We start from the raw sequence: 16032 nt of genomic DNA, 5'->3' as shown, positions 1-16032 counted from the left end.
ATTTTATCCAATTTACCTAATCAAATTCTTTTGAAATCAAAAGTATTATAGAAGGCATTAAAAATACCAGTTAGGAAATATCATAGTGAAAGCCATCTGGGTTCCAAGACTGGGAATGCTCAAAGCATATGAGCTCTGTGAGAACAGATCTGGGAATGCAGCACTATTTTGCAACTCTTTGTTGACCATCTGAGGACCTGCTCAAGAGCTGTCACAGCAGCACTGTTACAAGAAGTATTGGCATCTTGTAGCATGAGGCAGGTCCTTAGAGAAAAGGATCAGGGCGCATTAAATAAATACCCTTTGCTGGTAGATCAGTGGTACATATTATGGGACAGTAGTATCAGCTACTTCTGAAGCAGCAGATCTTAAGCCTCTTGCAAAATTCCAAAGTGAAAAGGTCAGCTCTGGTCCTAGACAACAGTCCTGAGCATGATTCTGATCTCCCTTTTGCAGGGATTCAGAAGGAAATAAGTGGGGCAGCTGTTAGTGTGCTGGAAGCCTGGAAAGTGGTCTGCCAACAGGTGAATTTACTGTGGAATGCCTCAGTGTGGTTGTGGATATATAATTTATTCAGGATGCTTGTGAACATTTTACTAATTTAAAGTCACAAGCTTGGCATCCTTGTTCACTTGAACTTTCAGTTCACTGAACTCTTTCTTAAGCTGTTAAACTCTTAACACTGGGAATAAAATTTTCAAAGGAGATTAGGATCCAGCAGAGCATTTGAGTAGACCTTTTGTAGCCTGCTTGTTTCATCTGTGCACTGCTTGGGTTGAGTCTGAAAACGATTAGCTAAATGCTTATGCAAATAATATGTAAAAATGATTTCCAGATGTGGGCAAAATTGCCACAATTCAAAACCCTCTTTTTTTTTTGGTTGGTTTGTTGTTTTGGGGTTGGTTTTTTTTTTTTTTTTTGGGGGGGGGGTGTTAGTAATTTTTGTTTCATTTTCTACCTCTTTAATTTTTCTAATTTTTTTCTAATCTTAGAATTTAGATGACTTTGAAATTGAGACAAATAAATATTCATTGCCCATCCATCCCAGTCTTGCCTTGCCTTATTTTTCTTTTTAAAATCGTTGAAGATTGCTTTTGTAAGAATAAATAGATTCTAAAAATACAATGTGTCCATGGCTCTTGGAGAGGTAGCATTTGACTGTGAGTTTCCAGATGGTGTGCTAAACTCCAGGAGTAGAATTCCAAGAATTCCAACCTCTTCAGCTCATGGGTTGTTTGGAAGTCGTGGTTGAAGTGGCTATAATTGAGGATCTTTCCAGCTCTGGAACCTTTGGGATTATCTCTGTTTCTGCTGGAACTTGTCCAGACTATAAAAGGTGGCCCTTTTTATATCCAAGCTGTTCATCTTCAGTAGTCTCATTCCAGGCTGCTCTTTACCTACAAGATACCTGCTGAGGCTTCAGCTCCTGCACTGAAGCTGAGCTTCCAAACACCGTTTTCAGTGTTTTTCTTCTAGGCAATCACTCTTACTAGCCAAGCTATGTTTGCTCTTATGTTCAAGATCATCATCCTTACCAAAACCAGAATTTATTACCCTCATACCTTCAGGAATTTCAGTGTCAGTTACTTTGTATGATGGGCTCCTGTTTATTTGCTTTTCTTTAGTTTGAAATATATATCAAAAGACTGATGTTTATTTTCATCTCCTTTGACAAGGCTGAAGAAGATCTTAAACCTCTTGTAAAATTCCAGATCTTACTTTAATTGCTTCATGTTGAAAGTTGGTGAATTAAGGTTTTTTGCTTGCTTACAAGTTTCTTTTCCATAGCTGATTTATATTATTTATGGTTTTTTTTAGGACTTCCTTTGGAGTTTTCTTCTGTATTTAAAAGATTAAAAAAATCACTGGAAAAAACAAAAAGGGAAAGTGACCCTGAGTCACAAAAGGAAGAGTGACAATATAAACTTGAGAAACAAGCAGGATGACAGTGACAGCAGCAAGAAATGTAGATTTTTAACGGATCTAGTAAGAGGTTTATTAGGAAGGTAGTTTGGCTGTGTTAATCTAAATGGAAAATAATTCTGTTTAGTATTATTTATAAATGATTATTTTAAATCTAGCAGTGTAACAGTAAATTCAGCTAAGGATGTATTATTTTCAGAGACCACAGATTACTTGTCTTGATGTAATATTTCATATTAGGAGCTGCAGTATGCAAAGCAACAGCATCCCTCAAGGATATCTTCTCTAATTGTCAGCTCTGGCTTAAAGGATAAAGAAGCTCCAAGCAGATGTGGGGAAAAGACGGAATTACCATCCACGGAGGTACAGTGCAGTTTTATCATCAGTGTAATTTGCCTTCAGTTGGAATTTTCAATTGCATTTGTTCAGCAGTCATCTCCTGGAAGACTTAAAAATATATGCACTTTTTAAAAAAAATTATGCGTTGTTCCTGTAGAAAATAGTATTTGTTAACACTTACTAAACTTCAGTTTCTCAATCACTTTCTTGTTGCTGTAATAAATCTTCTTGTATGACCTTTCAAAATTAAAAATAACAATTTTCTTTTGACTTGCCTCTTGCTGAAACCTTCTATCTTTCCAAGACCAAGATGCCAATTTTCACATGTATTTGACATGAAATGTATGCATCTCTGTAAGAGTGTGTTTGAATTTGAACAGGTTCAGCTAGATTTGTCCGTTGAAAATCATGGGCCAAAGCAACAAAAGGCAGCTACATTCTTAAAGACTGTTCAAAGTCAGCCACCCAGGCAGAGTCCTAGTCAAGCCCAGCAGGTCCAGCTTTCTTCATCTAGAGCACATCATTTCTGTCAAGGTATGTGGCAAACTTTACAAAAGGGATCAAGTCCCTCTGTTCTCAGTCCCTAGAACACTCACCAAGCTAAGCATGTTTTATAAAGTAATTAGCAGTACTTGACTCTTCTAGAATGATGGAAGTATGCTAGTGGATTCTGCCACCTTTCACAAAATTTTTACATGACTGCTACTGTTGTTAAGAGTCCTCTAATCAGAATCTAAAGATCTAATGAGTTTACTTGAAGTGAATTTCACAGTTGCAAGCAGAAGTAAGAATTAAGAGGAACATACCTATATATATGTGTGTATATGTATAAATTCACTTGAAGCAAATTTCACTGTTGCAAGCAGAAGTAAGAATTAAAAGGAACATATATGTATCTCTCAATGATTTTAATGCCATTGCTGCATTAAGGAGTATTTTATTAAATACTCCTGGAAAATGCAAATAGCCTTCTGTTTTGACATAGTCTAAAACTTAACTGGGGCAGATATGAAAGCATCTGTCTGAGAACTGCACACTTTGTGTGTTGCCAAGTGACTGATGGATCAAATTGTAATTTGGCAAATCCTTGCTCAATCGTTATTTTTGTGTCATGTTAATAGCTGCAACACTGCTTAGTATGCTAAGACCCAAAGGCCAAAGGTGAGATCGTGGGCAAAATGTGGTATATGCTGTGGACACACAGTGAGCTAGGCATTGTTATTCACTAGAATTGTATAGTCCAATAGGGAATTTTAGCAGAAGTGCCACTTGTAAGGTATGTGCAGTAAACTGTAGCCTTTTCACAGGCAAATGGAAAAGAAACTTTTTAATGGTAGTCATTATCTTAAGCAGTGTATTGCAGGTGACTCTTATGTCTCCCAAACTGTTGGCATGTTCATGAAGTAATTCATCATCAGCAAAACTTTGGAAAACTCCTGTGGATGGGACAAAAAGTAATGGCCTTAAATTATAATACTGGAAAAACTTAAAGGGTGGCTAATAATGGAGAGTGTTCCCCAGAAGTATTGTGGACTCTTCTCATTAAAGGTCTTTATAAACAGATGGATAAACATTTCTCCAGAATGTTCCAAGTAAAGGTGACTTTCGTTTTTTTATAAGAGACACAGCATTCAGTAAGTTATTTCTTACAGTGGTGTGGGGCATGTGTGAATTGTTTGGGTTTTTTGTTTTGATATTTTTATCATCATAATTATTACTGAGATCTGAGGGCAACTGTGGGGTTATATGTCAGCCATTTAATAATTTTCAAGTGAGCTTTATATTAATAGTGACCTGTTACCATAACTCAAGTGCCATTAACCAGACTGCAGGAGCAAGAATACAACCAGTGGGTTCAGGGAAGTGATTTGTTCCCATCTATTTGGTACTTGTGAGGCCACATCTGGAGTACTGTGTCCCTTCTGGACTCTGGCACAAAGGACTGATGAACTAGGGTTTAGTGGAGAGTGACTAAGATGGCTACAGTGCTGAAACACATGTTACTTGGGAAAAGCTGGGTTATTCAGTGTGAAAAAGAAAGAGACAGTGGGTGGCCTGATTGCTGCTTTTTCACTGCCCAGTGAGGGATTTTGGAGACAACAAAGCTAGACTCTGAGATGCACAGTGAAAAGAGGCAAGGGACACAAGTGTGCCAAGATGCATTCTGAGCAGGGAGTCATAAGCACTGTGACATTTCACCCAGAGGTTCTTTCCAACCTACATTGAATCTAGTTTTAAACCAGTGTATAAATGCAATGAACCATCTTTAGCAGCACACAAGAAAAAAAAATATTTAAAAGGGCTTTCAAAACGAAGAATGGATTATAATTGTATTTATTCACAGCAGTAGTTCATTGCAGGGGCAAAGTAACGTGCATTGACAGACCTGTAGGACTGGAATGGACATAGTGCTGGCAGTCATGATTCATGTGCTTTTCTGTGGGACTGTAATAGGAAGAGTATTTCAGGTCAGGCCTATATTGGCAGGATAAGCAAAAGGATGTCTTTCAAACATTACTGATAGTGTCATGCAGTTTCGTGCTGCTGGTGCGTGATGCAACACCACTGGCAGCCTTACAAGGACATCAGTTTCTTAATGTCTAGAAATTTCCAGCCACCGTTGCAAAACATACTGTAGATATTGGGGGATCTAGAGAATAGCAAAGTGGAAAGATAATACTGCCAACATGAAACAAGTGAAACATCAATAAGGGGGGATATTTTCCTGAGAACAACCTAAATTTGATCTCTGCATCCAGATTTACCCTAAGAATACTAGAGTGGTGCTTCTCAGTCAAACATGCAGGCCTTGAAATACTGCACTGCAAGAACAGCACTTTTAAAAAGTCTTTTATGTTGCTTAGCTTTCTCCTCTAGGAAACCATCCAAATGGTATCCATAATTCTACTAGACTGAATTCTGTATTTCAGAAACAAGACTGTGAAAGCAAAATCTTTCTTGGAAGAAACTCACCTCAGAATATAAGATTTTTTCAAGGAGTTCTGCTTCTGATTTTTATCAAAGGTTTGCCTTATTTTTCATGCCTGAGCTATGGAAAAATAATAAAATATTTCCTTTTTAAAACCACTCACTTGAATTTAATATGTTTATTAGAAGCATAGTTACTGTGGGTAGAACTGTCATGAAGATGGAGTGACTTGGTACTGGACTTTCAGATACAAGTGACACGCACATAGATTTGAAAGCTCAGTAACAAAAAATGCAACAAGTTAGTTTGCTTATTCAAATGTTTTTTACAAGTTCAACTCTACAAATCTGTCACACCAGTAGTTGTGGTTTATGGGCATTTCTGGTGAAACAGAAACAATTGCAGTGTGAGAATGATTTTTCTGAACCTGTTAAACAGCTTCATTAATTTTTTTCGTGTACAAAACTGCCTACTGGGACTTGAAATTGTTGGCATGTCAAGTAAGCCCTGCATTTCGCTGTATTTCCAGCCTAAGGCACAACTCGATGGCTTTTAAAGTGTTTGTGACTGCATGTTAGCACTGAGTTACTGAAGTGGACTGTTATATACTTCATTCATTTCACCACAGAATTTGGAACTTTTGGAAGCTTCTAAGATTAATTTTCTCTCTCCTTGCCCTACCTCCTGATTTTTTGTTTCTACTTTAGGAATGATATGGATTTAATAATTTGTATGATAATTCTGCAGATAAGTAGAAATAAAGGGTTTACAAGGATCACAGGTTCTTTGTTCAGGTGTTTTTATTGCTCTGTGCTGTTGAAAGAAAACGATCCTGCTGCAGAGGCAGACAGGTACAAGCCACTCTGGTGCTAAAAGTGTCAGTGTTATGTGCATAGACTCTACTAGTAAGAAATACATGTGTATCTTTCCTTTTTATATGTCCTATCTCAGAGGTTGAGAGCAGGTGGGAGACTTTAGTTGGTGATCCATATCACATGCATCTTGAATGCTGATGACAGGCCATCCTCAAAAGAAAGTTGCTTCTCAGAGAAGTTATATGCTTTCCTCTGAAAATCATGACACGTGTACAACCATGTGATAGCTTCTGTAAATGCTGCAAGGTTTCTCTATTCACATGTGGGCTACAGGACCTGTTTTGATTTTAGAAATAAATGTTAGACAAGAGGAGAGGAAGCTTTGTAAAAAGTTTAGAAAAATGGAATTTATTTTACTTCAAATAGCTTAATCAGTTTTTTATTTGCTACTGGAGGCACTTGCTAGTTTTTCTGGAAGGAAAGGTGAACATCACCTATTAAAGTTCAACTGTAAACTGCAGTTAGAGTGTAGCCAGTCTTGTGGAGTGTGCTGTGCGGTACCATGTGAAAAGCTCCTGATCAGCTGTATCTCCTCGGGTCAACAGAGGCTGGGGTCAGTGCAGAGCAAATAAGGGCGTAAGGCAAGCTGTATCTGCGCTTAGAATGTCCTCACTTGTCTCTTGTTTTATACATTTTTGGGGTAGATGAAACCCTGTATTTTCCATGCCAGAGGAGGGCTCCAGTTGTGGTGGGTGGTCCCACTGTGCATTTTGAGAACCCCCAGATATAGATGCAGCTGAGTCCTGGGTGTATAAATCTGAGTTTACTTTGTAGACTAACAAAGAATGAGATTGAGCTGCTTTGAAGCAAAGTGACTTTTCTGGTTTACTACTTGAACTTAGATAGGGAGTCTTTTACTGTAATTCTCATTGTTACTTGCAAGGCTCTGTGATGTGAAATTCTACACTGTATGGATCAAGAGTTATCTTAAGTGTTTCTACACTAGACAGAATTTCAACAGCTCTGACATCACTGACAGTTCTGAGAGCAATCCATGGGGGTAAAAAACTGGCTAGAGAAAGAATCTGGTAAAATATTAACAAACAGAAAGAACACTCTGGCTCTGGCTTCATTCTGGCTCCAATCAGATTTAGACTCATGATTTCTTTTCTGCGTTACATAAAACTTCATCTTTGAAGTGTTTCACAAATATTAACTAATCTCCTAGTTACATTTGCTTCATTTAAATGGTCTTCTCCTGAATAGGAACTTGTTTGAGCTGGTATTCCTTTAGAAGCACTGTTAGCCATAAGCAAATACCTAGTGACAAGTTTTTTAAATGAAATTTTCCATCTGGGGAAATTTTAGTTTGCTTGTATAAGGTCTCTACCTGTATCGCTTCAGTTTGGGGGGGGGGGGGGGATAAAAATCTGTAAATACTAATTTCTGATTGTGGTTAACACATATCAAATAGAAGATACATGCAGCATTACACTAAACATTTAGGTCCACTTTCAAAAGCAGTTTAGGCTCTTAACAATGATCTTACTAGCTCTTGTTGCCAAGGTCGTTTCTGAAAGTAAGTTACAGACTTGTAAATTAGGTGTGCTTTCTCGTTGCTTGTGAAAACCACACAACTGTGCATGGTCATGCTGATTCTTTTCAAGGTCCTTCACACATGTAAGCAGTCTCAAGCAAAACCGATAACACACGGAAGTCCTTATTTAGTGTTCTCTTAGGATATTTCCCTTTAAATAGCATTTCTGTCTCTGTGGTATTGGATCTTTGTCTTTTGCTGTTTTATAGACCACATCTCACAAGTTTGAAATTTCATGGTTTTAAATTTCTTTGTTAACACTGATTTTTGACAGTCCAAAACTTCTTAGCAGCCATATAGAGCACATGTTCTGTGGTGTTGTTCCAAACACCTAACTAAACAGCCTTAACTAGTTATAACTGTAGTGTCTCTACTGATGTCAGGAGACAAGCATAGAGAAGACTTCAGAGGAAGTAATGTATGTGATTCACTGGTGCTTGGTTACTTTGCCTTTGGATCTAAAGGATGAGGGCCTCCCATGTTATTTCTGAAAGTCATCCCATTGATTGTATACAAAAGACCCTTCAAAACTGAGGAAGAATTTAAAAACCAGGCTGTCTGTAAGTAGTGTTGACCACAAAAAAGAAGTATTCTCATTCTGCTGTGGCTCCTGTTGAGGCAAAATTATCTTTGAAGCTGTATCCAGTACCTTTCAGACACTGCTGCCTGAACTGTTCTAAGCTGTTGATGTTGTGAAATTCTGCTTTGCTATCTCCTAGATGTGGTAGTGGTCTAGGGTAAGGCATTATAATGATTAAAGTCCTTTCTCCCAGGCAGAAAAACACACTCAAAGGTCTTCATGGGCTCAAGCATCCCCTTTCATACCTTCTCCATCTGTAGGTAGCCACTAGGTGGCAAGCTGAACAGCATGATTCGACATCAATAGCACGAGTCCCCAAAGCTTTTGCTACCTGCAATAACAAGTGCCATCAAGCTGACTCACTGCAGAGGCTGCACACACGTGAAGGAACAGCTATTTCCAGGGAAGCCTGAACGTAAAAATTGCTTTGAAAAGGGTCTTGTTTTGACACTAGCCACAGTGCTGTGCTTTCCTTAGAGCATTAAACATAGTAGCTTTGCATAGAGCTATAAACCCTCAATAAGATTAATTAATTCCATAGTTCAATAATACTTTTTATTTCCTTCCACGTAGAATTTTGTCTGGACTTTCTATCATGTTCTGCTGACTATGAAAATTTGCCTTATCCTACTAATATCTTTCTCAATTTGTGCACTTTTTATTCTTGCTCTGTGATTGAATAGCTCCTGGGACTGAAGCCTATCATGATCAAAGAAATTTAGCTAGTACAGTATGCTGTAGTGTATCCTAAGCAAGTCTATTATATCAACTTCTGCTGTCTGCTTTGTCTCTCCATAGGAAATCTAAAGTTAAAATCTCAGTGCCTTGAAAAATAAGGATTAAGTGGCTGGAGCCAAGCACCTGTAAACATTACCTATAGCTTACAGTAAATATTGTGATTGACCAATTCCACTGATCGTACCTAATGAAACCTGTGATAAGACTAAAGTTCAGTTAGTTGGAGATAGTGGTTTTCATAGAATTATGCGAGAGGGCGCAGAATGGACTCCCAATTGGTATTAAGATCAGTCTCCCTGCTTCACAACCAAAAGGGTTACTTTTTGACTTAGTCCTCTGTAGTATACACAGATATTCTAGACAACAAAAATTAAAATTTCATCAGTAAATGCCTCTCTCTGTGAGAGAAGATGAAGAGAGGAAAAAAGAACAAAACAAAGAGAAAATGATAGTGCAGCTCTGTCAAGCCACAGAGTTGCCTTTGAGCCCTTTGGATCATGCATACCCAAACATGTTTACTGCAGCTTTTAGGGCTGCTCCTCATTTCTTGAAACAGATCAAACTATTGCAGCCAGCTACTTTATCACCATTTCACAATGTGGGAACAGGTAGGTCTAACTTTGTATCATGTTGTCTGGTGTGTTGGTATTGCTTGGGGGGATATAGATGTTCTCTCACAATGGAGAGAAGGGTAAACTTGTGAAAATGGTGTGTTTAAAAACATCTGAACACAGAGGTAGTGCTTGACCTGAGTAGTTAGACCGACCTGAGTAGTTAGACCAACCTTCCAGCTGTCTTCCCTTCTCCTCTCTTACACAGTCTGATGCTAAAGGAGAATGAACCGGTACAGATTAAACAAGGATTGAGCAGGATATCATCAGCATAGCAAGCCCTAATGGACAGTTCTGTGCCCCTAGATGTAGAAATGGGTCTGTTACTCAGTATAAGGCTTTGACAGTGTGGCGCTATGCCAGCAGTATATTTAGAAAAAAAGAATAAACCGGTACTCTTCAATTTTCCAGTCTCATAAGTAAATAAGAACATAGCTACAAAGTATTTTTCTTTCTTTTTTTGAGGAGTGGAGCTTGAAGTTACACATTCTGAAGAATCTCAGCAAAATATCAAAGCCAAGGATAAACTTGAAATGCCAGCTGCAGATTTGACAGTCAGAGGAGCCAGGCTGGAAGTTCAGCAGAAGTTAAAATCCAGGAATTTATCTTACGTTTATCCCATAAAACCAAAAATCTCTTCTAAGGTGGCAAAAATCCGCAACTATAATATTAAAGACTGATTTATTTGTTGTCAGCAAGTTCTGGGTCCACACTTGCTATTAACTTACTTTGAAATCTGTAAACCAAATCTAAATATCAGCTTCAGTTCTGTATGTTGAGTTGGGATGTTTGCAGCCAGAAGATAGAACAAATACCATGTTTCATACTGTGAACAAAAAGGGTTAATCTGTGTATATTACTGGTTAATACAGATTTACTTTAATTATATGTGTTAAATAATGCTTGCATCATGGATGTAGAAATGCCCAGTTAATACATATGTAAAGCCTTGTGCCTCTGAGCAGGGCTTGCAGGTCTTTAGCAAATATTTTGTTGAGAAACTATAGATGTGATTTAAGCTTAGAAGTGGGATGCCTCAACCTACTAGTTTTCTTATAATTAACAATGCAGACATTAATCCTGTGCAGCTATCTCTCTACTTGAAAGAAGGGGTGTTGAAAAGATGGCACCTGAATCTGTATTTTCTCTCATCTTCTGCAGCTCTTTCCATTTATTTAGACAGCACGAAAGAGTACAAAATTAAACTTCTATTGTTATACCAGTAATAATATTTTCATTTAACAAGAGATTGTCTAGAGTTTTAAGCAGTGAAAAACATGTTCATTAGCAACACTTAGAATCATACAGAAGCATTGTAAGTCATAAGTCTTACAGCAGATGAAACTAAAAGAAAACTTGGATGAGTTCTGAGGTAATGAGGGTTATCTATATAGTTATAAATATGCCAGGACATTGAAACAAGGAATTGGTGTATTTTTGTAACATTTCCAGTAATACTGAGCTGTCTTGGGTTATTATACTGAACTATGATATTACACTACACTGTGATATTACACTTGCGATATTACACATGAACTTTACTAAAAGTAAAGGAAATATATGTTAAAAATGCAAGAAAAAACTTATTTACTGTGAAGATGGTCAAGTACTGGAACAGATTGCCCAGAGAGGTTATGGAGTCTCCATCTCTTGGTCCATCTGTGGACCAACTAGACACAGTCCTGGACAGCCTGTTCCAGCTGACCCTCCCTCCTTTTGCTGAGGGATTGGACTAGGTGACCTCAAGAGGTCCAACCTAAGTGATTTTGTGATTCTGTGAGTGGTATCACTGATGTGAATAATATTTCTCAGTTGCTGCTAAAAACAGATAAAATCTAAACAAGATTAATGAAGAGAGCTACTTACCCATAAGTGGGTTGGTTTTTTTTTCCCTGTAGCACTTTTCTTTTTAGAAATGCTTTCCTGGTTCTTTTTGTAAAGAGCTGCTCTTTTTGGCATCTGGCAAAGTGGTAGTAATTATTTTGAGAATTTTAATAATTATTTTTCTGCTTCCTGCTGAAAATGTTTTGTTTTAGTGCAAAGGTGCTATATAATAATCAGATGCTAAATCTACAATGAATTTCATTGAGATGTTACCAAGCAAATATGAGGCCTGAGAGACCTTGTGAGCTTCTTTCTAAATCATTTAATTACTTGAAAATCCTGTTGCTGGATTCAACGTTTAACATTGTTCACAAGCCGGAACAACATGATGCATTCCCTTGAACGAGGCCCTGAATGAGCTCTTTCTGTAGCTCAAAGCATAGTGGTTTCTAACAAGTGCAGGAATTTTGGCCCAGATCACACCAGTTGCAGCTCTCTCTGGTTATTCTGGAACACAATGTGTCAATTCCAAAGTTTTGAATAGCTGGAGATAACCCTGATTAATTTTTTTAATAATTTCCAATTTTAATTTCCAATACCATGTTCAATATTGAACTGTGGAGATACACAATATTTCAGTGCTAATAGATTCTGTGCATTTACAGGTGTTAAAAGCAGTGTGCCCTTAGAAAATAAAGCAGTTTGTTCCATAATCTTTGCAACACCGCATCTGATCCTGGAAAACATTGTTCTTCATTCCTTACATCATGGGTACAAGCTCATGGGCTGCAGACTTCAGAATGCCTTTGTGCAGGTTTCTTTGCAGGTTTTTAAGGATTTTGTTTGCTTCTTTGAGGGGTTTTGGTTTTCTTCTTGTGCTTGATTCGTGTGACGTGCCCTCCCGCCCGCCCGATATATCACCTGGCATGCCTGGTCATGCAGACATCTTGTCAGAAATGCAATTTTAATTTATTCAGTTTCTCTGAGAAACAAGTTTCCTTAAGGGAATTGTAGGTAAGAGAAGATGATAGCTCTTGACTGTTTCATTTTATTTTACTTGTGATAGAAAAAAAGTAGTTCAATCATTGTACATTTGTTTCAAAGTAGCTGTAAGAACACAGTATATAAGTATGCTGCAAATTAACAAAGCATTCCTAATAACAATAAATAACAAGAACTATTGCATGAATCCTGTTTGGGGAGGCTGTGCTAAGTGTGTACTAAATACAAGTGGGAAATTTTCATGTATTTGTCTTATGACCAAAATATTTAACAAATTGGCATTGATTCTTAGCAACCAGATGAGAAAGAGTGGTGATAAGGGAGTACGGAAGATGCTACGGAATTGCACAAGGAAAGGAGAACCTATAAAAAGGGAATTCCAGCTGATCACAGAGTACTGAAAAGGTAAAACAGAGTAAACTGTTGATTGTTGTTATCAAAGGGTTAAAACACTATGATAGTATTGAGGAATAGATGGATAAAGGCAAAAGTTCTGCCCAGAAAAGGTCAGGGTCAAGCTGTCTTTTGTGTCAGCGGTGTAAAGCACCAATGGCAGTGGGGCCTTGCCCAGTGTATTCAACCCCAGACGAGCGATGGTGGGGGTGGCTGCATAGAATCACAGAACAGTTAGGGTTGGAAAGGACCTTAAGATCATCTAGTTCCAACCCCCCTGCCATGGCCAGGGACATCTCCCACTAAACCTCCACCATGGAGTTACTGCATTCCTGCATCCAGGTCCACGTTTGCCGACCAAAAGGAGGGATGGCTTTTTGGGGGTTGGAGTTGCAGTAGTAGGCAATACAGAACAACATTCAGGTATGTTTAGTTTTGCTTTAATCCACTCAGTGTAAGGTGAAAGGAGCCCTCACGCAGAGCCACCATTACTCTTTCCGCCCTTTGGAAAGGGGCACATCAGGGGCACGGCAGGGGCGAGCGGCGGCCAGCGCCCCGCCTCCGGACCTGCTCCGCTGCCAGTCACGGCGCAGCGACGGGCCGGGGCACGGGGCAGCGCATCCCCGGCCGGCGTGCGGGCTGCCCTGTGGTAACCCCGGGACCGTGCTCCGCCGGGGTGAACGACCGCGGCCGCCGGAGAGCGCCGGGTGCTGCGAGCTCCCCCGGCCGTCCCCTCAGCCGTCACCACATCGCCTTATCGCCTAGCAACACCCCACGGGCCCCGCGATTGGCAGGGCCGCGCCCCCGCCCACACGCTTCCGCCTCCGGATTGGGCGCCGTCCCGGCATGGCGCGCCCAGCCCAAGGCCCCTTCCCTTTGTGCGTCGCTGGCGCGGGCGGGAGCCCCGTGGTCCAGGCCCGCCGGGCCCAGCACCCGCGCTCAGCTGCGTCTCCCGCGGAGCGGTGGTGGCGGCGCGGCGTTGGCTCCCCAGTGCGAGCACCCGCGGGGGGGGAGAGGGACACGGGCAGGACCGCGCCCACAGTGACTCGGCGCTGCCTCGCCCCCAGCCCCGCTCTCCCAAAGCCAGCCCCCCCCCCCCCCCCCCGCAGCGCCCAGCCTTGCACGGGGCGGGGAGCCAGGGCTTGGCCTGGTGCCACGGCACGGGGGCCCGCCTGGGTCCGCCTCGGCCTGTGAAGCCCTCCTCCAGTAGAGCGGCTCTGGCGGGCAGGGGTTGGCATCACCCCGGGGCCGGCTCGGGGCGGCCCTGCCCCGGCTCTCATTGGACTGCGGCGAGGAGTAAACTGTCAGCCCATGTGGCGTGGCCGCCGGAGGTGGCGACTGCTTAAATAGCGGCAGGAGCTAGAGGGAGACAGTGAGGAGAGCGGAGCATCGGCTGGTCGCAGCTGGGTACCGCGCAGCGTCCGTGTACGGCCGCAGAACCAGCCCCGCAGCAGCTCGGTCCGGAGCTAACGCCAGTCTTCCCAGCACGAAGCCTTCCGCCGCCGTGCAGGTACCGGCGGGACAGCGGATGGAGTGCGGCCAGGGGAGGGGCAGCCTCCGCGGGTCGTCGCGCTGGGGAGGCTTCATCTTGCCCTTTTCACCGTGTGGGGCTGTGGCCGCGCCTCACCGGGCGTGTGGTGGTGGGCCGCGAGCTCGGCCGGCGGCCGTGAGCCTGACCCGCACAACCAGGAGATTCTGCGCCCCGGCGCCTTGGTCTCCGCGCCCTGTTGCTGCGGGCAGCTCTCCTGTGGCCCAGCGCGGCCGTGCAGAGCAGAGGCCCCGCCAGGTCGGCGGGGGGCTTACGGAGCCTCAGCCTGCCGCTCCGTCCGGCACGGCAGCGCGGAGGGAGGCTGAGCGGCTGCATTGTGGGGCTGGCCCTCGGCCATCTTGGCGGCGGGCGGGCCCTTGCCGCTGCTGCGACCCCTCACCGCGGGCCGGGTGTGCGCGGGTGAACACGGGCGGGGCGCCGCTGCCCGCAGCGCTCGCTCGGTCTGGAGCCCTCCCGCCGCTCTGCCGCGCTCCAGCGTGCCGGGCCCGCAGCGGCTGCCGAGGGCCGCGCCCGGTGCGGGGCGAGCGCGCGCGGCTGAATGGGCCTCTCTGTCCTGGTGGAGGGGCGACGGCGCCGCGCTCTCCCGCGGTCTCTCGGGTTAGGGTAAAACCCTGGCGTGGCAGGCTGAGGAAGCCCGTAAGGGAGGAGAACCGGCGCTCGCTGTTGCGAAAGGTGTGTGGTCAGTAGGTACTAAGAAGCCGTCTCTGTAAAGGTGCCGCATATACTGCTGAACTTCTTTTTTTCCACTTCTGTATAAACCGGCTGGCCACGTGAGATAACCCATTGATCGTACGCCAGCCTGGATTTGATGATAGGATGCTTTCAGGAACGTGATTTATTATTTCTCTCTAGCTGCTTTTGCTCCTGTTTGGTTTTTTATTCCACCTTCTTTTCCTGACATACGACCCTTTCAGATACTGGATACATATTTTGGTAGCTAAAAGCCATGTTTGGATGCTTAAATTGAAGCAGGCGGTGTGAAAGCTGTGTATGTTAGCATGCATGCGCCTTCAGAAAGCAGTGTTGGGCGCTTTGGAACGTGTCTTGCCTTAAAAAAACAAAAGGGAGGAAAAGCCTCAAGTGTCATGAGCAAAGGATTTACCCTTTTCTGCAGCCTCTAAGCTTCTTGAAATTAACAGAACATACTCGTACATTGTGAAAGGCTGCATTTAGTGGATGAATTCAGAGGATGCCCTACACGGAGGGTAGTTGTGAACAGATATTTTACAAAGGTGATACAGTGATACTGGAGACATAAATTTTTGCACAAATAAATTTGGGAATCAACAGAACTGTGCCGATCCCATGAGCAAAATCTAACCTGCTTTTCTCAAATGCTAGCTTCCTAGTCAGATTGTATTTCCTGCTAAGTAGTGCATTCTCAGTATGAAACTCACTACTGTTTTTCATTTGTCTGTTTCGGTTAAATGGAACCTATGGCGCACACATTGATGTAGCCAAATGCAAAAAAAAAAAAAAAACCCAAAACAAACCAAAAACCAGAAAAGCCGCTCGTGTTTGCCTCTGTCTTGTAAAGGCTTTAGCTGGTTTTTTTTTCTTTTGGAGGCAAGCATTCTGGCACATTGGAGGCGAAGTTACTATTTAATGACAGGTTTAATGTCAAAATTTGGAAATGACAGTCAGAGATTAGGAAAGCTGGATTATGATGTAGTCATACTGAAAAACTAAGAAAGCAATGCATTTGTCAATATCCGTGCTGAAGGAAACTTTG

The 16032-nt window shown here is 42.2% G+C and overlaps 2 protein-coding genes across 2 annotated transcripts in view; both read left to right on the top strand.

Moving 5' to 3' along the window:
* CCDC57 (coiled-coil domain containing 57) overlaps positions 1 to 12545 on the top strand; it is a 43478-nt gene extending 30933 nt beyond the window's left edge. The window contains exons 11-13 of the mRNA XM_065694053.1: positions 2164 to 2286; positions 2643 to 2796; positions 9998 to 12545. Coding sequence (XP_065550125.1) covers positions 2164 to 2286; positions 2643 to 2796; positions 9998 to 10212 — 492 coding nt within the window. The 3' untranslated portion in view covers positions 10213 to 12545. The remainder of the gene's footprint in view (positions 1 to 2163; positions 2287 to 2642; positions 2797 to 9997) is intronic.
* A 1568-nt stretch (positions 12546 to 14113) lies between these two features.
* FASN (fatty acid synthase) overlaps positions 14114 to 16032 on the top strand; it is a 44413-nt gene continuing 42494 nt past the window's right edge. Inside the window, exon 1 of the mRNA XM_065694055.1 lies at positions 14114 to 14261. The gene's annotated coding sequence lies outside the window, so the exon portion shown is untranslated. The remainder of the gene's footprint in view (positions 14262 to 16032) is intronic.

Source organism: Lathamus discolor, chromosome 13 (assembly GCF_037157495.1).
Source record: "Lathamus discolor isolate bLatDis1 chromosome 13, bLatDis1.hap1, whole genome shotgun sequence".
NCBI lineage: Eukaryota > Metazoa > Chordata > Aves > Psittaciformes > Psittacidae > Lathamus > Lathamus discolor.
This window is presented reverse-complemented; position numbering and strand designations above follow the sequence as displayed.